The sequence below is a fragment of the Sarcophilus harrisii genome, chromosome 3, assembly GCF_902635505.1.
Source record: "Sarcophilus harrisii chromosome 3, mSarHar1.11, whole genome shotgun sequence".
Classification (NCBI taxonomy): Eukaryota; Metazoa; Chordata; class Mammalia; order Dasyuromorphia; family Dasyuridae; genus Sarcophilus; species Sarcophilus harrisii.
This window is the reverse complement of record NC_045428.1, coordinates 403775726-403798046: the sequence shown is the minus strand read 5'-3', so window position 1 is coordinate 403798046 and position 22321 is coordinate 403775726. Positions and strand designations below refer to the sequence as shown.

The window sequence follows — 22321 nt, the reverse complement described above, 5'->3', positions numbered from 1 at the left end:
TAAAGGCAGGAATATCAATTTAAAAGCCATTACAAGAAATAACTCGGCTTAAAGAAATAAAACATAAAACAAAACAAAAAGACATGACTTGAATGAAGGAGGTAGCTGTGGGAGTGCAAGGAGGGTGAAAAAGAAAAAAAGGCTGTAGAGATGGACTCAATAGGGCTTGGTAAACTTTTGGGTATTTTACTTAGGAATGGCTGTTTATCACAACAGTATTAGTAATGGTGTGAGAGAGTGTAAAGGTCTGAAGCTCCTTTCCCTGAAGCCCAGGTATGCTTAGACAACAGGTGTAAAGAAGTAATATTCATGCCAGGACACCTCGGCAACTGCTCTTGGCAAGCTGAAGCAGGGTGATGAAAGTACAAAAGCACAGGGGAAAAAAACCTCAATGTATGTACAAGCACTTCAGATGATGTTATAGCTTCAATGCTTTGGGAAAGCAAAGAGTTCAATCTGGTGCATGCAGCAATCTAAAAAGGGAGCTGTTTGAGAAAAGCCTTAGCTCATTCATTCATTCAATTCATTCCACAAACATTTATCGAGTTCCTCCTATGTGCGAGGCAATGTGAAGAATCAGAAAACCAGGAAAACCACCAAGCTTTGCATTTTGCATAGACAAAGCCCTGCTACACCGGCCAGATTTTAAAATCTTCACTTAATTTTGAAAAACTCTGAGCTGTGCAAACACCAAACAAAACGACATTTCCGTATATTGCAGAACAGGAGAGCCCTGCATATAAAGCTGAGAACGCAGAGCTTGCTGGTCTTTTAAAGTCTCATAATCAGTTCAACATGTAACTTGCCAAGGGGTCCAGCTTGCCTGAGTTTCTGGCCTGTTCTCGGCCGTTGTGGAGGCGGGGAGACCCTCTATCTCTAGGCTGAGTGGAAGACAGAATTCCCCATTCCGTAGTCCCCGGGGCCCCGGCATCCCGGTGGGACGCAGTCGGTCGCGCCGGCCGAGTGGGGGGTAGGCTAGTGCCGGACCAGGAGAAAATCACAGAGCCCCGGGGTGCTGGGCTCGCGCTCCTTGGCTCCGGAGGAGAAGGGAGAGTGGAGGCAGCGGAACCGCTCAGCCCCCGCCTTGGGCAGCAGGTCTTTCCTCCGGGCTTGCAGCTTAACCCCTGGGGCGCCGGGCCGAGGCAGTAGCTGAGGGTGCGGGGGCTCGGCCCGGCGCGGGAACGCGGGGGCGTTTTGCAGAAGAGAAGCGGGGATGGGCGGGTGCGGAGAGGAGCGGGGAAGGGCGAAGCCCCACTCCCCGGATTTAGACTCCGACCCTCCCCCCCCTCGCCTCGGTCCCGGAAAGCCAATCAGGGCTGGTTAGCGCCGGAGAGGTGGCCTTCCCCGGGGTCTCTGCAGCAGTGCTTTTTGGCAGCACGAGGCAGGGTGCTTGCGTGACTGAGCCCTTGGGGACGCCATCCCCCTCGGCCGCCTGGGGGCGGGGGGTGCACAGCACCTTCCCGGCGTCCCCGGCTGCCGCCTCCGCTGTCAGGCTCTGTGTGTGTGTGTGTGTCTGTGTGTGTGTGTGTGTGTGTGTCTGTGTGTGTTGGGGGGAGTGACAGCGGGGGAGGGGCCGGCTTGATCGAGGGGCGGGGGAGCAGCTGAGGCACCAAAGGAGGAGCGGCCCCGGGGCGCGCTCCCTCTCCGGCCCCCGCCGCCGCTCGCGGCTCCAAAGATGGTCAGAGGAGCGGGAGGAGCCGCAGCATTCGCCTCGGTGTCCTCGTCTCCTTAGAGCTCAGGGTCCCCGGCTCCAGGCGGGACGCTAGCGGTAAGTGGGGGAGGGGGAAACGGCTCGAGGGCAGCCCGGGGACGCCCCTCTGAGGAGAGAGCGAGCCCGCCGTGCCGAGGGAGGGGGGGGAGGCGGACAATGGCCCGGGCCTCGCGGGCCGTCCGCCGGGCTGAACCCGGTCCTCCTCCTGCACCTGCTTGGGAGCCGCTCTAGGCGCTGGAGGACTCGGCGCCCGGGGGACCCCACGGAGTGGGGGCGGGGTTGTGGGGGCAAGCGGGGGAGCAGAGCCGGGCCGCCTCAGTCTCCGTGCCCCGGAAAGGGGGCTCTGGCTCCACAGCCTGGGCGGGGGCACAGCTCGAGGCGAGGCCGGGCTGCCTCCGTTTCCACGTTTAGCAGGAGAGCTGTAACTCCTCGGAGGGTGAAGGGGAGGCGGGACCCGGATCAGGGTTGGGTTGCCTCAGTTTCCACTACCTCGGAGGGGAGTTGTAACTGCTCCGTGTGGGGGCCGGTGACGTAGGTAACCTCGGCTTGCAGAGAGGTCGGTGGCTGGCTTGTACGCACATTTTTTGACGTTTTTTTCTAAAGGCTGAAAATCCTCAGCCGCCTGCGCCCCCCTTTCCCTTCTCCGTGAAGCAGCCCTTGGATCGGCCTCTTCCCGGGGTGATCGAATTTTAAAAGGAACCTCGGAGCTAGTGGAAAAGACCGGAGGAACAAACGAGCTCGTGGACTGATCGCTTTCGTTTGTGGGAGCAGGGGCCAAAAGCAGCTTCCCCTCTCCCTCAGGCTTCTCCAAGAGCGACCCCCGAAAGGGCCCCAGACCTCTACTCTTATGATGTGTTCGGGCACTGCCTTCTTTGTTGAGACAGCTCTTGGGAAACAATCTGTATGAGATGTGTGTATGTGTGTTGACTTTTTTTTTGGGGGGGGGGTGGCAAATGGACTTTACTGGATGACCCTGGTGGCCGGTTTCACATAGTTGCATCCAGGTTTACATAGGACTGCTGAATGTTGTGCCTGTTTACAAATTGGCCTCCATATTCCATTACAGAGCAGCACACATTTTGAATTTGTTCTGGGTAGTATTCGTTGTTATGGCAATATTAACGTAATTCGTCGACATGAGAGGCCTTTGGACTACAGTCCGTTTTAATCATTATGATGATTAGAATATGCAGCATTGGTAATTTAAGGTTATCTGCAGAATTTCAAATGAATGCATTATTTTTATTATATTTCTTTTTTTGGCAGCAATGGCACTTAAAGGGCAAGAAGACTATGTCTATCTTTTCAAAGATCCCTCTCATCCTTTGGATTTCTTGGAAGCATTCAGAACATTTTACCTTGATGGATTATTTACTGATATAACACTTCAGTGCCCTTCAGGTGGTATCTTCCATTGTCATAAAGCTGTTTTAGCTGCCTGCAGCAATTATTTTAAAGCAATGTTCACAGCTGACATGAAAGAAAAATTTAAAAATAAAATAAAACTCCCCGGGATCCACCATGAAGTCCTTGAAGGTCTCATAAATTATGCATACACTTCACAAATCAGAATAACCCAAAGAAATGTTCAAAGCCTCCTGGAAGCAGCAGACTTACTTCAATTTTTTCCTGTGAAGAAAGCTTGTGAGCAGTTTTTAGTAAGGCACCTTGATGTTGATAATTGCATAGGAATGCATTCCTTTGCAGAATTTCATGTATGTCCTGAATTAGAAAAGGAATCTAGAAGGATGCTTTTATCAAGGTTCAAGGAAGTGTGGCAACAAGAAGAATTTCTTGAAATAAGCAGTGAAAAATTATTCTTTATTTTGTCCAGAAAGAATCTAAGTGTTTGGAAAGAAGAAACTGTCATAGAGCCAGTTATTAAATGGACAGCGCATGATGTGGAAAAGCGAATTGAAGGCATTTTTGATTTACTAAACTATGTAGAAATAGATATAGATCAAATGTACTTGAAGACTGCTTTGAGTCTTCAGAGAAGACACCTACTAACTGAAAACAAGTTACGAGCCTTAGTATACAATGCTCTGAGTCCTATGCATAAGGAGGTTTCCCAGAGGTCCACAGCTACTATGTATGTAATTGGAGGCTATTATTGGCATCCCTTATCAGAGGTTCACATTTGGGATCCTTTAATAAATGTTTGGATTCAGGGAGCAGAAATACCGGATTATACCAGAGAAAGCTATGGTGTTACAAGTTTGGGACCCAACATTTACGTTACAGGTGGTTATAGGACAGATAACATAGAAGCCCTTGACTCTGTCTGGATCTATAATAGCGAGATGGATGAATGGACTGAAGGCTCCCCCATGCTCAATGCAAGATATTATCACTGTGCAGTTACCTTAAGTGGTTGTGTCTATGCTTTGGGGGGTTACAGAAAAGGAGCTCCAGCAGAAGAAGCAGAGTTCTATGATCCTTTAAAAAAGAAATGGATTCCTATTGCAAATATGATTAAAGGTATGTACAAATTTTGTATATATCATATGTGGCCTTTTGAACTTGAACCAGCCTCCTTGTTCTTTCAGTGAAAGTACAAGGCCCAAAATAGTTATTCCAAGTGTCCAGTTACGGGGTTTGGCATTTTTTCCCAGAAATAACAGTAGTATATACAAATATTGTAGCATATGGTGCCCCAAATAATATTTTTATGATTCCAATAATACAACTATTAAACAAGTACCATCTTAAGACTTTTTTGAATCATAAAGCCATTTACTGACATTTTAAGCAAGATTATGATTTCTAATAATTTTTAAAGTTGGTGTTAAAGGTAAGAAAAATTAGAAACATCAATGGTTTTATTTTATTTTTAATACTTATTTTAATTTTGTTGTTGTTGTTGAATGACTTCCTCTTTAAACTTTTCACTTTTATACCACTATGCTAGATCAGTTTCCTTTAATTTCATGGTCAATTTTTCCTTTTTTAAATGTATCTATCTCTTTTTTTAAAATCATGATAGAGATTAGTTATCTGGACTCCTTCAGAGTACAACAAAAATATTATCAGTAGAACTTTTCTTATTTTTGTTTTGGTGATGTCTTATTTATCATAATCACTGTAAAGTCTTGGGAACAAAACCTATGTCCTATACAATGCCTGATATGCTGTTAGTATTCACTTTTAAGAATGGGAGAGGTATGAGCAAATACTTCCCTGCCAATCAAAGGAAGTTTAATAAAAATTCTTCATTTTTCTCTTTTTTCTTAAAAAATATAATATCTAATTTTAAATTAGTGCCATTATACTTCACCAGAACAGCTTTCAAGTTGTATGGACACAATGCAAGTTATTTCTAAATCTGCATTATTTCATTTCAGATGTTTCCCCTCCACTTCTTTCTTGTTCTTTCTAAGGAACTAAAGAGAATGTGGAAATCTGTTCAATTGTGATCCATTACAGAAAACCAAGAGGCTTGATTTATGTCTGGAAATTTCTCTTCATTATGAAAGATCAGGTTGACACAAATCTTTTAGCAAATCATTTTTGGAATAAGAATGTCCCTTTCATTCAGAAACTAACATTTGTACTCAGATGTATAAGTAAATGCCTTCTCAAAATATTTGTCACTCTCTAACATGGCCAAAGAGTGTAGTAATATTTTAAAACATGGGAGAGGATAAGTTGATTACAACAAGAAAAGAGAGCAGGCTAAAATCCATGTTCTTTTTTGGTGCCTGTACTTTATTTATTTCCTTCTGTTACCTACAGAAGATGCAAGGGAATCTGAAATGTCATTGTTGGCAGATATTAGAAATCTGGAACATTTTCCTGCTTATTTGTGTTTCTTTAGGATTTCAAAATGTGATTTTATAACCAGGCATATTTTTTCATTAAATTGTATGTTTTATTGTCAGCTTTCTAACTTATTTTTAAAATCCACTTCATAATTTATTAGCTATAAAAGAAAATGCTGAAATAATGTGTAGCTATAGTGTTGGGACTTTCTGTCTTTCCAGAGCTTCCTCAAAGCTGACTGATAACCTTCATTCCTTTTATCCTGGTTAAAATTGAAATACTTCATGGATAGTTACACTTTAATCTGTTATTTGTTATTCATGCCTTTGCCTCAGTCCAGCCCTGAGGGGTTCACATGTTGAATTTTCTGCTTCTTATTTTGCCCTAAGGTAGATGAAATATTTTTAAAATTTCTTTATTTCCTAATTCTCATGTGTCCTAGTATATTTTTTCCTAGGTAGTATATGTGTCAAAAAGTACTAAAAATGTTTCCTTAGCTGTTATGGAAGCAAATGACTTCCTAAAACATTTTTTGATCCTCCGTGTAGGTCTTTTATTTCAAAGTAGAAATTAGTGAATAGGTTAAACTAATATTCACATCTAAACTAAACTCATTTTATTCCCCTAAGACATCTTTTCTTCCTCTTTATTTACCTATTTTTGTTATGAAACCTGGGAATTATCTTGGCTTGTAACCTTTTATTCCTTGCTTCCCACATCCCTTTATCATTCTTCCAAATCTAATTCCAAAGTGTCTTTTTAATAAAAATAGTAATTAACATTAACCTGGATGGCTTTTCTCAGTTAATAAAAATAGTAATTAACATTAACCTGGATGGCTTTTCTCAGGGAAGCCTGGGAAGTGGATATTACATGTATAATCCCCATTTTACAAATATAAAAATTAAAATTCTGAGAAGTTATTTACTCTTGGCCATGTCTCTAATAAGTGGTAATGATCATATCTTTCTTTCCATTGTTCCTTCCCAAGTTTAAGTCTTACCTGCCTTTATTATTGCAGTAGGCTAACTGATTTTAATCTCTCCCCACTTTAGTACATCGTGGATGTTAATAATAATAGCTAACATTTATGTGGTGCTTCAAATATGCCATGTACTTTCTTATGTAATTTACAATTATTTTATTTTATTTTCACAATCCTGGGAAGTAGGTGTGGTAAATTTACAGGTGAGGAAACTGAGGCAGTTTTAGTGACTTGCCAAGGGTCACAGAGCAAGTAAGGGTGTGAGACTTAAGAGACCTGGTGCTATCCATTGCACCATGTTGCTGCTCACCACCATCTGATGAATTTTTCTAAAACAAAGCACTGAACATGTCACCTCACTGCAAAGAAACTTTCTTTCAAGATGATCCTAATCTATCTTTCTGCCATTTTTTTCTTATTTTTCCCTCTTTCATCTAAACAATATTACCATTTCCCAAATGTGTCTTGCTTTCCCACTTCATTTTTACTCAACCTGTTTTTTCTCCCCAAATACCCTCACCAATATTTGTCATTGTAAAAATCCTTTCCATTTTCCAAACTCTAATTAAAATATAGCCTCCTTCATGACAACTGATTTCTCGATCAGGACTTCTAACCCTTTTTGTCATGAACCCTTTGACTGTCTAGTGAAACCTCTAACAGACCCTTCTGAAAATAATGTTTTTAAATGCATAAAATAAATAGAATATAAAGGAAAACAGCAATGTACTTTTTTTCCCCTAAAATGGGCTCCAGATTAAGAACTTCTGTTATGCCTGACAGTGGTTTCTTCCTCCTTTGAACTTCTTAGGAATATTCTCTTTTTAACCCATTTTGTTGGCATTTATTGTGGTTGCCTTATGCCATTTATCTTATGCTATCTCTTTCCACTAGGTTGTTAGTTTCTTGAAGACAGAGACTGTATCTTAACACGGTAGCCTCACCAGCATTTTAGCCTTGTGTTAGATCAATGGTCTGATTTTAATTAAGGTAATTTTAATCAAGGTATGATTTTAATTAACATACAGGTGTAGGAAATGCTACTGCGTGTGTCTTAAGGGAAATCATCTATGTCATTGGAGGCCACTGTGGTTACAGGGGAAGTTGCACTTATGATAAAGTCCAGAGTTACAACTCAGACATCAATGAATGGAGTCTGATCACCTCTAGTCCACATCCAGGTAAATAGAAACACTTGCCTAACGTGTTCTCCACATTAAAATGTGCCTGTGTAACAATGGATTGAGAGTCATATGAGATTAAAAATGTTTCTTTGTATGGTGAATGTATGTGGTACCATGCTCCTTCCCCTTTTTTTTTTTTTTTAAACTAGACCAGTGATTTCATTTAAGCAGAACATTCCTCCACCCAGATGGGTTGGCATTTGTTCTATTCACTGTCTTAGAGAGTTGCCTGGGGCACTAGACTTAAGGCAACTTCCTAGGAGGTATCAGAGATGGGGGAGTTGAACCAGGTCTTCTTAACTCTTGAGATAGGTTCTCTGTTCACTGCCATTGTTGCTGCAGATATCTTGCCTCATCGATTTTAGGTTAAGTATCCTTCAAACTAGAATTTAAATTACTTGAACAAATATTTCCAGTTATATTTTTAAGTGGCTTCTTTTTCAGTAATGTCTGGCTTTTCAAGACTTCATGGATCATGTACTATCTGTGAAGCTTTCTTGGCCAAGATACTGTAGTGATTTGGCATTTTCTTCTCCAGTAGATTAAGGCAAATGGATTAAGTGATTTACCCAGGATCATGTAGCTAATAAGGTCAAATTTGAACTCAGATCTTTCTGACTATGTTTAGCATTTCATCCACTGAGCCATCTAACTGGGCCCTTTTAAATGATTTATACTACCACAGAAACAAACATTTCATCTCATTGTCACTAAACTACATCTAATGGTTTTCCTTTTTCTCTTGTTCTTAGGTTTTTTTTTTTTTTTTTTTTTTTTTTTTTTTTTTTTTTTTTTTTTTTTTTTTTTTTTTTTTTTTTTTTTTTTTTTTTTTTTTTTTTTTTTTTGTTATCTATGTTTTGGTTCATTTATTTGACCTGTATTTCCAAAACCTTGATTTTTATTGGCACATTCAAAAAAAGCAGCTTTTTTGTCTACTCAGGTACAGGTTGAGGTCATTATTTCATTTTGAAAATATACACTCTTTGATTAAAACTAAATTATTTATTAATCATATTTACTGCTTCAGAAGATATTTAATAAATATTATTTCAGTGTTGCATAGATAGCTGTTAGGTACTTTACAGACATAAAGAACATATTTTCTGAGGAGTTTTGCCTTCCATGCTTACTTTTGTCCTTATTGGTGCCTTTATGAGAATCTTGGGAAATCACAAACTATAGCATGATGACAGTTGTACCTTGTCTTTAATTTTTCTATTAAGGAAGAGCCATATCAGTTGGCATTGCTTTTAGCCATTTCTTATTTAGCAATAGGTTTCCAAATGGGTGACTAGACATTATAATTGAAATTCACAAACTCGTACCAGCTATGGTTATTACAGATTAATACAGATTAATTCTTTTCTGCTGATCTGCTTACAAATTATATTTCAAGTACCATTGTTTGTAATTTTATTTTTTGAAAAAAAGATTTTTTATTTGGGTTCCTCTGCCCCCCTCCCCAATTCATATTATAGAAAATACAGTGCTCAAGAGAAGCAAAGTAAAAAGGAAGAATTCTTGAGAACCATATCTCTGTTAAGGGTATACTTAGAGAATGCAGGTATAATTTAATTGTACTGTGATAATATAAAAAAGAAACTAGAGGTAGAAAGGGAATTGTACTAGAAAAAGAGGAAAGTGGAGGTAAAATGAGGGAAATTAAATCTCATGAAGAGGCAAAGAAGACCTTTTATAATTGAGGGGAAAAAAAGATGGGGGATGAACACTGTGTAAATCTTAACTCTCATCAGATTTGGCTCAAAGAGAGAATATTAGATAATATATGATTTCAAAGAGAAACTTGTCTCACCTGGTAGGGAAGTGGGAGAGGAAAAAGGAAAGGAAAAGGGAGGCTATTAAAGGGAAAACAGTAGTAGGGGGAAGACATAAGAAAGGGGGAAGGATGCTTGAGGCAAGTGGTGGTCAGAAGTAAAATACTAGGAAGGAAGAAAAGGGGAAAAGGAAAGAGAAAAGCATAACTTGGGGTAAATAAGATGGTGGGAAATATAGAATTGATCATTTTAAACTGTGAATGTGAATGGGATGAAATCTCCCATAAAATAGAAGCAGAGAGCAGACTGTATTAAAAGCCAGAATCCTACAATACGTTGTTTAGAAGAAACACATTTAAAGCAGATTGACACATTTAGAGTAAAGGTAAAAGGCTGGAGCAGAATTTATTATGCTTCAGGTGAAGTAAAAAAAGCAGGGGTAATGATTCTGATCTCAGATCAAGCAAAAGAGAAAACTGATCTAATTAAAAGAAATAAGGAAGGAAACTATATCTCGCTAAAGGGTACCATAGATAATGAAGTAATATCAATACTTAACATATATGCATCAAGTAGTAGAGCATCCAAATTCCTAGATGAGAAGTTAAGAGAGCTGCAAGAAAAAATAGACAGCAAAACTATACTAGTGGGGAATCTCAATCTTGCTCTCTTAGAACTAGATAAATTGAATCACAAAATAAATAAGAAAGAAGTTAAGGAGGTAAACAGAATTTTAGAATAGTTAGGTATGATAGATCTTTAGAGAAAATTGACTGAAGACAGGAGTACACTTTTTTCTTGGCAGTTCATGGAACCTACACAAAAATTGACCATATATGGGCATAAAGACCTCATAATCAAAGGCAGAAAGGCAGAAATAGTAAATGCATTTTTCTTAGATCATAATGCAATAAAAATTACAGGCAATTTGCCAGGGGCAAATAGGACAAAAATTAATTGGAAACTAAATAATCTAATCCTAAAGAATGAATGGATGAAACAACAAATCATAGAGACAATCAATAATTTCATCCAAGAAAATGATAATAATGGGACAATACCAAAATTTGTGGGATGCAGCCAAAGCACTTATTAGGGAAAGTTTATATCTCTAGATGCTTACTTGCGTAAAATAGAAAAAGAGAAGATCAATGAACTGGGCTTGTAACTTAAAAAGCTAGAAAAAGAACAAATTAGAAACCTCCAATTAAACACCAAATTTGAAATTCTGAAATTAAAAGGGGAGATTAATAAAATTGAAAGTAAAAAAAAAAACCTATTGAATTAAAAAATAAAACTAAGAGTTGGTTTTATAAAAAAAACCAACAAAATAGATAAACCTTTAGTTAATTTGATTAGATAAAGGAAAGAAGAAAATCAAATTGTTAGTCTCAAAAATAAAAAGGGAGAACTTTCCACCAATGAAGAGGAAATCAGCAATAATTAGGAGTTATTTTGCCCAACTATGTCAATAAATGTGATAATCTAAATGAAATGCAGGAATAGCTACAAAAATAGAGATTATCCAGATTAACAGAAGAGGAAATAAATTATTTAAATAGTCCCATTTTGGAAAAAGAAATAGAACAAGCTATTAATTAATTCCCTAAGAAAAAATCTCCAGGGCCAGATGGATTTACATATGAATTCCACCAAACATTTAAAGAACAATTAATTCCAATACTATACAAATTATTTGAACAAATGGGGAAAGGGAGGAGTCCTACCACATTTCTTTTATGACACAGTTATGGTGCTAATACCTAAACCAGGTAGAGTGAAAACAGAGAAAGAAAATTATAGACCAATCTCCCTAATGAATATTGATGCAAAAATCTTAAATGAAATATTACCAAAAAGATTACAGAAAGTCATCCCCAGGATAATACACTATGACCAAGTAGGATTTATTCCAGGGATGCAGGGCTGTTTCAATATTAGGAAAACTATTGGCATAATTGACTATATCAATAACCAAACTAACAAAAATCATATGATTATCTCAATAGATGCAAAAAAAGATTTGATAAAATCTAACATCCACTCCTATTAAAAACTAGAGAGTATAGGAATAAATGGAATTTTCCTTAAAATGACCAGTAGCATTTTATCTAAAACCATCAGCAAGCATCATATGTAATGGGAACAAACTAAAACCATTCCCAGTAAGATCAAGGGTGAAACAAGGCTGCCCACTATCACCATTACCACTAAGTATTGTATTAGAAATGTTAGCTTTGGCAATGAGAAGAAAAAAAAGATTAAAGGAATTAGTATAGATAATTAGGAAACCATATTATTACTCTTTGCAGATGATATGATGCTACATTTAAAGAACCCTAGAAAATCAACTAAAAAACTACTAGAAACAATGCACAACTTTAGCAGAGTAGCAGGATACAAAATAAATCCACATAAATCATCAGCATTTTTATATATTACCAACAAAGTCTAGGAGCAAGATATATAAAGAGAAATTCCATTTTAAATAACTATTGATAATATAAAATATTTGGAAATCTACCTGCCAAGACAAAATCAGGACCTATATAAACATAACTATGAAATACTTTCCACACAAATAAAGTCAATTCTAACCAATTGGAAAAATATCAAGTGCTCATGGGCCAAGCAAATATTATAAAATTGACAATATTACCTAAATTAATCTATTTATTTAGTGCCATACCATTCAAACTCCCAAGAAATTATTTTATAGACCTAGAAAAAATAACAGAATTAATCTAGAAGAACAAAAGGTCAAGAATTTCAAGGGGATTAATGAAAAAAATGCCAACGAAGGTGCTACCTGTGCCAGACCTAAAACTATATTATAAAGCAGTAGTCATCAAAACCATTTGGTACTTGTTAAGAAATAGAGTAGTTGATCAATGGAATAGATTAGGTTTACAGGACAAAATAGTCAATGACTATAGTAATCTAATGTTTGACAAACCCAAAGACCCTAGTTTTGGGGATAAAAATTCACTCTGACAAAAACTGCTGGGAAAATTGAAAACTAGTATGGCAGAAACTAGGCATTGACCCACACCTAACACCATATACCAAGATAAGGTCGAAATGGGTTCATGATTTAGACATAAAGAGTGATATTATAAGCAAATTAGAAGAACATAGTTTACCCTAGTTTTGGGGATAAAAATTCACTCTTTGACAAAAACTGCTGGGAAAATTGAAAACTAGTATGGCAGAAACTAGGCATTGGCCCACACTTAACACCATATACCAAGATAAGGTCGAAATGGGTTCATGATTTAGACATAAAGAGTGATATTATAAGCAAATTAGAAGAACATAGTTTACCTTTCAGATCTGTGCAGAAGGCAGGAATCTATAACTAAGGAAGAACAAGAGATCATTATTGAACACAAAATAAATAATTTTGATTATATTAAGTTAAAAAAGTTTTTGTACAAACAAACAGACAAGATTAGAAGGGAAGCAATAAATTGGGAAAACATTTTTACATTCAAGGATTCTGATAAAAGCCTCATTTCTAAAATATATAGAGAATTGACTCAAATTTATAAGAATTCAAGCCATTCTCCAATTGATAAATGGTCAAAGGATATAAACAGACAATTTTCAGATGAAATTGAAACCATTTTTAGTCATGTGAAAAAATGCACTAAATCATTATTGGTCAGAGAAATGCAGATTAAGAAAACTCTGACATACCACTACACACTTGTCAGATTGGCTAAGATGACAGGAAAAGATAATGACAATGTTGGAAGGGATGTGGGAAAACTGAGACACTAATACATTGTTGGTGGAGTTGTGAACTGATCCAATTCTGGATCATTCTGGAGAATAGTTTGGAACTATGCCCAAAGGGTTATCAAACTGCATACTCTTTGATCTAGTAGTGTTTCTACTGCTTATATCCCAAAAAGATCTTAAAGGAGGGAAAGGGACCCATATGTGCAAAAATGTTTGTGGCTGCCCTTTTTGTAGTGATAAGAAACTGGAAACTGACTGGATGCCCCCTCAATTGGAGAATGGCTGAATAAGTTATAGTATCTAAATGTTATGGAATATTAATTTTCTATAAAAAATGACCAGCAGGATGATTTCAGAAAGACCTGGAGAGACTTATATGAACTCATGCTAAGTGAAATGAACAGAACCAGAAGATCATCATACACAGCAACAGCAAAATTATGCAATGGTTAATTCTGATGAACATGGCTCTGTTCCAGTGATGTTATAAAAGAGGACTGTGGGAACTGAGTATGGATTCCAACATAGTATTTTCACTTCCTTTGTGGTTGTTAGCTTGAATTTCATTTTCTTTCTTATTTTTCTTCCTTTTTGATCAGATTTTTCTTTTGCAGTAAGCTAATTGTATAAATATGTATGCCTATATTTGATTTACATATATTTTTACCATCTTTAAAATATATTGGGTTGTTATCCATAGGAGAGGGGATGGGGGGGAAGGGAAAGGAAAAATTGGACACAAGGTTTTGCAAGGGTCATTGAAAAATTATCCTTGCTTATGTTTTGCAAATAAAAAAAAAAAAAAAGAAAAGGGGGGAAAAAAGAAAATACAGTGAATAGAGTAAACTCTACTTTTGGTTTTTTGTATATATAGTGAATTCACAAAATTTTAATTTTCCCTTACTTGTTTTAAGTCAGAAAATATAATAATAACCAGTATTATCCCCAATTATGCAAATGTTAATAATGGTCCTAAATGTTGATATATAAAAAGGAAGTGATGAAAATATTGCTACTAGACATATTTTGCCCCTGAAGGAACAATAACCTAGGTTAATTGTAGAGGACTGAAACTCTTGAGTCATTGCACTGAGGTCGATTCAAGCACTTAGGACTAATTACTGATTGGACAATACTTTATGGGCATATGCTTGGAAAATGGTCCTTCCCACTATCCTGTGGTGGCTCAATGGTTGGTGTATACAGAGGATTGTAGGAGGGAATAAGGAGTGGAGTAAGATGAGCCAGAGACACATTCTGGTGGTAGACAAGGGAGAAGATGGTCACGGAGATTCTGCTTCCATTCTGTTCAATCCTGCGTCTGAGGACCAAGAATGAAGACTAAGGACTTTTGCTTATCCTGACTCCAGCTGATTCTGGGGTGTCCTGGGATGCTAGCGTGGTCGTCACAGTTAATGTTGTATTTCACCATTTACAAGACTTGTGTGTACATAATCTTTTCTGCTATTTTACAACTATTGAATAAGCTTTATAATCTTTAGGTAAGTAACAATCTCTATGGGCCTGAGTCTTCTCATTTGAAAATTTTGGGATAGATTTTTAACTTTCAATCACACTCTTTTTAAATAATAGTCATCTAGATAAGTATCTGCTGAATGTGTAAAAGAGAAGTTCTTTTTTGGTCCATGTCCATGGTACATTTCTTCTATGTGAACACTTAAGTGTATAAACTCCCTTCCCTAATGGGGAATCTGCAACTTAGAAATTTTAGAGGGTTGCCAGGAATGTTGTGTTTTGTTCATATTCAGTCCTTTATTAAGTGTCTAAGGTAGGATCTTCAATCAGGTATTCTGATTCCCAAGTCAGCCCTTTATATACAATTCCATGCTGTGTGAAAATTTATATGTTCCAATGTAAAATATTGATTTTTTTTCATGAAAAACGTTACTTTATAAGACATAAATATAAAAGTTAAAATGGAGTTTGTTTCCTTTTCTTTTGTTGCTACCTTGTTTTGTCTTTAATTTTTAAAGCTCAAAAAAAATACATGTTTTTTTAAAAAGTAAAGTAAAGACCATAGAAAAAAGGGGACTCTGGCATCTCTGTCATTGATTTTTTGTGGTTTGTAGTGATGGTGATGGTGGTGGATAGAGAACAATAGTCCTTTCTTAGGTTGGGTGCCATTTATTTGCTCCTTGGTTTCTTATACTTATAACATAACTCTTTTGCCTCAGATCTTTGTGGATTTAGAGCCTTCACATCTGTCCAGCAGCAGTGAATTGAAGTGAAAGTATGTTATAGATGTTAATGTTTGTCTAGAAGAGAATAAGATCTTTAAAGTGAAATGCTTGTTGAGAGATGGCATGATACATTAGAAAACATTGGATATGGGATCAGAGAGCTCTGCTACTTAAACTACCTTTGGGATTATGGGCAAATCACAAATAATTTTGATGGTTCTTAGTTTCCTCATTGGTAAAGTGAGAAGGTGAAACTAGATGACCCTCAAAAGCTCCTAACATCTCTAATCTATGATTCCTTGATTTTTATTGCTACCCAGATGATCTGGTGATTCTTATTACCACACTGATGGTCTACTGCTGTAGATTAATATTAAAAGTTAATGCTGGAAGTTATCTACAGGGGTAGATCCACATGTCAGCTTTACAAAAAGGCAATGCCTATAATATATCCTAAAAATGAGTTATGTCAAAATATGACTCTGGGGAAATTCAACAAAGAGGGTTCTGCATATATAGGTTTTCTTTGTTACTCTGAAGATTCAATTTAAATATAACATTTGTGGACCATAGTAGCAACTTTTGTAATAGTGGAATGGAGGTGAAAGCCTATAGCACTGTCAGATTCCATATTTTGAACTAGGTTTTAATTATATTTTGACTATACTAGTCTAGATGGCACAATGGATAGGGTTCATGGCCTGGAGTCAGGTAGACTCCTTCCTGAGTTCAAATGTAGCCTCAAATATTTACTAGTTGTGTGACCCTGGGTAAGTCTCTTAACCCTGTTTATCTCAGTTTCTTCATCTGTAAAATGAGCTGGAGAAGGAAATGGCAAACCACTTCAGTTTCTGCCAAGAAAACTCCAAGATGAGGTTAGAAAATGTCAGAAATAATTCAGTAACAAAATATACTTGTCTGATGTGTATGTATGAATTTAAAATTTGTGTGAAACTCATTAATTTGCTCTAGCGTTACGTATTTTATCTATGGTTTTAAAATTGTTTTTCTTCTTTTTCCTTTTCAAAGAATATGGATTGTGTTCAATTCCATTAGAAAATAAGCTATATCTTGTTGGTGGACAAACCACAATTGCAGAATGTTATGACCCTGAACAAAATGAATGGACTGAGATAGCTCCCATGATGGAAAGGAGAATGGAATGTGGTGCCGTCATCATGAATGGATGTATCTATGTAACTGGTGGATATTCCTACTCAAAAGGAACATACCTTCAGAGCATTGAGAAATATGATCCTGAACTTAATAAATGGGAAATAGTGGGTAATCTTCCTAGTGCCATGCGTTCACATGGATGTGTTTCTGTATACAATATATAGTGCAATCTAGAAAACCACTAAGTAGCGAAAAAAACCCAATCCACACTTAGCAGTGTATCAATAGATGAAGAATCTTATTTGATATTGAAATATTGTTTGGACACTGGAACTGCACACTTTTCAAAAGTAACATCTTTATTATTTACTTGGACACTTGCATAATAAGTGGTAATAGTTTAAAGATATTTGTAGTCATGAGTTGCATCTCTTTATCACAGTATTAACATTGGTAAGACATCAGAACCATACTGTGAAATTGATATTCAGTTTCTGCCCTTAGTGTCAAGGGCAGTGCACATTAAACTACAATCTAATAGATGATTGATGGTAATAGAGGAAATCTTTTCTACCTCTATATGACTTTTCAATATTTTTTGAAACTTTTTTTCAGCTCAATACTGTGGAATGTAACATGAAACTAGATACAATCATCTTGTCTAGTTTTCTTTTTCTCATGCAGTTTGTATAATCTTTTCAAGTGACTTGATAGTTATTTTATATTTACTGAGTATAACAATGTTATATGAAACAGTCACTGCCTAAGAGTTTACAACCTAATTCTGAAAGGATAGCAAAACTGAAAAATGAGAGAATAAAATTGCTTAGTAGAATTTGTATTAAATATCAACAGTTTTTTTCTAAAACAAATGTGAACTTTTTATGCAAATAAGGTTAAGGTTTCTGTAGTTTTGCATGTGAAAAAAAAAAATACCCAGTATCATCCCTGACTAGAAATATATTTATCATTATATAGAATATATTTTAGAGCTGGTCAGAACCTTGGTGTTCTTAAACCAACCAACTAATTTTTTTTCTTTGAAATGGATAATGAGGAAGGCTATATTAGGCTATTTGTTTAAAATTTAAATACTGAAGTAAAAAAGGCTTAAAATGTTTGAATTCTTTTCTGTTTTAAAAATAAATGACCATACAAAGAGCAAAAAAAAAAAAAAAAAAAAAAAAAAACACTCCTAAAATAAGAGGAATTGTGTTGAAGCCCAGTTTGAATTAGTAAAAAGTATTTATAGAATAGAATAGATACAGGGGTCCTCAAACTTCGGCCCACGAGCCAGATGTGGCAGCTGAGGATGATTATCCCCCTCACCCAGGACTATCAAATTTGTTTATTTAAAGGCCCACAAAACAAACTTTTTGTTTTTTTTACTATAGTCTGGCCCTCCAACAATCTGAGGGACAGTGAACTGGCCCCCTATTTAAAAACTTTGAGGACCCCTGGAATAGAATGTTAGAACTGGAAAGGATCATCTAGTCCAATAAAGCAGAAAATGGAAAAGATACAGAAACAATGAAAAACTAGATTTACCAAGCTGACCTTGTCTATGAATATATTTTTAAAAATAGATGTGAATTTTTAATTGTCTTCTGCATGCTATCATTATTTAAATTTTATCTAGAGTTCTTCAAGATACTGTTTAAGTCATCCTGCCTTCTCTGTATATCCTTTCTTGATTATACTAACTTTCAGTGATCACTTCTTTAAACTCCTGTAATTCTTATTGTTGGTACTTAAGGTTCACAATCCTTCTAGAGTATTAAGATTCCTTTTTTTTTAAAATGTTAAAATATTTCAGACTCCCACATTATAGTAGTTTGATTAGTATACACTGATTGAGAAAGAATAATTACAAAAGCCTTCTGTGAATTCATCAATATTTGAAAATTTATTTCTGTTTTATTAATCATAACAGCATCTACATACATTTAAAAATAGTATTTTGTATATATGTGAGACATTTATTTATTCAGGCATAATTTTTTTTTAATGGATTAAACAGAGCTCTTGCAATAATTCCCCTACAGCCCACAGGTTTGGATCCACTGTTCTAAAACATTCATCTAGCACTAATCTGTAGTAACAAATCCAATACTAGTTTGCATAGTTAAAGAACTAGACTAGATGATCTTCTGAGGGTCCCTTTCAGATCTAAATCTATGATCCTATAGTCTTTTAATGTATTTATCCTGTCTACCTGACAGATTATAAGCATGTTCATGGCAGTGACATTGTCTTTTACCTCTGTTTCCCCAGTGCCTATCAACTGTTCCCTGTAATAGTAGGTATTAAATAAATTAATGTTTGTCAACAATATCAATTATTTGTACATTAAAAAAACTAGTTGAAATGTTTGAAGTTTGTGCTACTAAGTACTTTTTAACAGTTTTTTAAAAATCTTATTTATGTTTCTAATTTGCACTCTGAAAAAAGGATTGAATAAAGGTGAATTTCAGCTGTGTTTGAATTATCATTAATTTCAAATTAGTTACTTGAATTATGTATGCTTTTACTAAAACAGGTGAGACATCTTCCTCACAATAATGATTATTTTGAAAAAAATATATTAAAATGTGCAACTCACTTAATATTCTTTAATTACTATTAATTTTTAAGCCTCTATAATCCTTGTAAGCCCCAAGGAGCTTTATATTAACTCTCATTCCTACTGATAAGTTTGGTCTTCAGAACTTGGTTAGCAACTATGGCCTCTTCAGGGCTGAGGGATACCACCTTTTGGGGACGAAGAAGAGATGATTGGCTAATGCTAAGCTTATCTTGAACTTCTCTTGAGTTTCCCCCTGAGATTAACAACTGAAAATCATTATCAACCCCCCTAAAAAATCTTTAAGAAAGAGCCATTATTAAAGTGGTGTGACAACAAGTTGGCACAAAAATACCTTCAAATTCTGTGACACAGTCTCCTTCAAGTTCTTGCAGGGTCCTGGGAAAAGGGAGTTCAAGTTTAGGGTGCACATGTGGTAAAGGATAACATCACCTGGTTATTAGAAGCCCTTTTTTCCTATTCATGGGGTACCCAAGATGTTGCCTCCTAAGCATAGTTTATTTTGGGTGTTCTTAAAGAGAATGAGTGCAGTTTGTTCTTGATTTCCAAAGTAAATACTATTAATAGTTGATATGGGAACAATATTTAATACATCACTTGGAATATGGGAAGTCCAACATTGTCCAGGTCCTTAAAAGCTGGAAAATTTTCCATGAGCATGAAGGCCCATGGTTTATTGAGTGTGACCTTTTCTCGCTTAAAGTGTCCAGCTAAAATTAAGATTAACATTTTAAAATTTGTCCTTTAGTTTTAAAATGAAAATAAAATCAAACCGGACATTGAGAATAGCATGGTGCTATCAAAACTTCTTTACAGTTTCTATAGCACTAATTTTATTTAAAGACACACTATTATTTAACTTCCTTAAAACACCTAACTAATAAAGTATAGATTTTTTTTGTCTGCTGTTAGCCTTGTGACTAATTCTTTAAGTTCTAAGTCTGCTAATTTATTATTCCTTAAAATGTATCCCAAATTATCCCTGTTCTAGGCATAGTAACCTTAATAAACCTTTTATAATTATCTTAATCCTTATCTTAACAATATTCCCTATCCTCTTCTGATATCCTCCATAGTGTCCTTTGGAATCTAGTTCTGCCCTATTTCCCAGTATAAACAATTTTTCATTGATCCTTTATTGCCTTTAAACTTATGAAACGTGGCTTTTTCTGAGGATATATGTTGGGATTTTCTGGAGGCAGCCTTAGTTTCAGTTACAATCAATAATTACTCCAAAATGCAGCCAGCTGGTAAAAATGCAAACGTTTATTTCTCCTTCCAAATTAGCCCAGTTAGTTGAGGCCTACTCTCTGCTTGGTTCCAAGAGATCTTGCAGCTTTGTCCTTGGCTTCTGCCTCTGCTTTGTTCAGCCTCCAGCCAGCACCAAGTTGGAAGATGCAATGAATCTCTTTCCTCGAAGATAGGGCTTGTGGGTTCCAAGAACGCTTTCTGACTCCAAGTAAAACTCTCTCGAGCTCCCAGAGTTTCTAGTAACTCCTCAAGTAACTAACTCAAGTCCTCATCCCAAGTTCTAAGAGCTTCCTGTTATATCTGATCTCCCAAAGGTTAACTCCGCCTTCTGGAGAGAGAGGGATTCTGGGTTATCTCCCAGAGTGTTCTCTGGCCCTAAGGGAGGTGTGAATTCGGATCTCATACTAAGCCCTGAACTCTCCTAAATGTGTGAACTCCATTGAGTACTTAGATACTTATGAGCTCTCTAAAGGTATGAACACAAACATTGTTTCTATCAGTATTAGCAACTTATCACCTTGAAAGGATTCAGCTCTAAGGTGTGAACCAATAAGCACTGTATCAATTCTATTGAGTTAACACCAGGATTCTGACATCACCCTTTAGTTTTCACCTTGTTTCAAGTTGAGTTGACACTAGGATTCCAACAGATATATCTCTCATACTTATGCATATCTCATGACTTTTGCAAATAAAAGGCTTGTTCCTTACTCCCTGATGCAATTCAATCTCTTATTCTTCTACTGAATCATATATTACTTTTTAATTCCGGTTTTTGTAACTGCAAACACGTAGGGCCTTACCCACTTAGCTACTACCCCCTTCAATAACTTTTAGCACTGTTCTTAGTCTTCTTCCTATATTTTGATGAACTCCATTACATATGTGTGCTAACTAACTTTAACTGGGCTCTCACTGCTATTTGGAGTCAACTGTGATCTAGGAGAGATTGTCCCCTATGGTGCAAAAGACTGCACTATACTTAACAGAATTGGGTTCGTGTTCGGGATGCTAGCTCCCAACGAGAAAAGAGTTATCAGATTTTTCTTGCATTACCTGCAACTTCCCTCAACTCAGATTTTTGGGGAAGAGCTCTTAAATCAAACTTAGCAATGGTTCATAACTAGTGTCTTCCCATAAGTGGATTAATAAAATCCTTTCTTGAAATGATTCCTTTTCCAAAGTAACTATCTGATAGAGAAGTTATTTATTTCTTCTACTAAAAAAAAGAAATGTTTAAAACATGGGAGTCTTAATTTGCAGTAACAAATATCTAAAAACTGAGACTGATCTATTACCTATTATGCTCTAAAAGTAATGCACAAATTGGGACTAATGAATGGGTACTTCCTTTTCTCTGATCTATAATTTCTTGGCAAGTCAGGACATGGTATGAGTTTTCTTACTCCTTTAATCTTTAACATCCTGGCATTTTCTCCTGGTTGTATTCCTTTTCCATAAAGTTGCAGGAAACACCTTCCTTTGGACAATTAGTACTCTTTGGTGAGCACATGTTTTTGTTGCCATGTGCTCACAGTTGCAATTGCTGGGGATGGAAAATTCCTTTTCCTATTTCTGAAAAGCCAAGGGAAAGTCAGCAGAATCTCAGGCAATATGCACAAAAGAAGGGAGGAAGAAAATAGGGTCTCTCTCTCTCTTTTCTTTTTAATTTTAGCTTACTGAGTGGGCAGCTCTCTGGGCTCAGTTGTCAGTCATTTTAGTTACAACCCTCCCAGCACGAGAACCAATAAGAAATTGCTTAGTTGTCTTGAAATTCAAATCATTCTGGACTGTGTCAGAGTATGTATCCACATGCATAGAATCAATGAGAACACGCCCAATTTCTATGGGACCATGCTCCAGGCCAGCAAATCAAGAGCCTTTTGGCTACCTTCATTATAGTGAGAATCTTCTATTCTCTAATTATCACATTGTTCATAAGATATATTCTATATCTTCTCAAGACTTTAACTCTATAAGCTCCTTTAGTCTTAATTGAGAAAATTGA

The 22321-nt window shown here is 36.5% G+C and overlaps 1 protein-coding gene across 2 annotated transcripts; it reads left to right on the top strand.

The window, feature by feature from the left end:
• Positions 1-1103: 1103 nt before the first annotated feature.
• LOC100922549 (kelch-like protein 23) lies at positions 1104-18957 on the top strand. Of its 2 annotated transcripts, none has more exons than XM_031960490.1 (4): positions 1104-1768; positions 2978-4192; positions 7487-7639; positions 16392-18957. In XM_031960490.1, exons 2-4 carry the CDS (start codon positions 2980-2982, stop codon positions 16700-16702), a joined length of 1677 nt encoding a protein of 558 aa, XP_031816350.1. In that variant the 5' UTR covers positions 1104-1768; positions 2978-2979; the 3' UTR covers positions 16703-18957. The 2 variants fall into 2 exon arrangements, with proteins under 2 accessions (XP_031816350.1, XP_031816351.1); XM_031960491.1 differs by lacking the exon at positions 1104-1768 and adding an exon at positions 2095-2625.
• The last annotated feature ends 3364 nt before the right edge of the window (positions 18958-22321 follow it).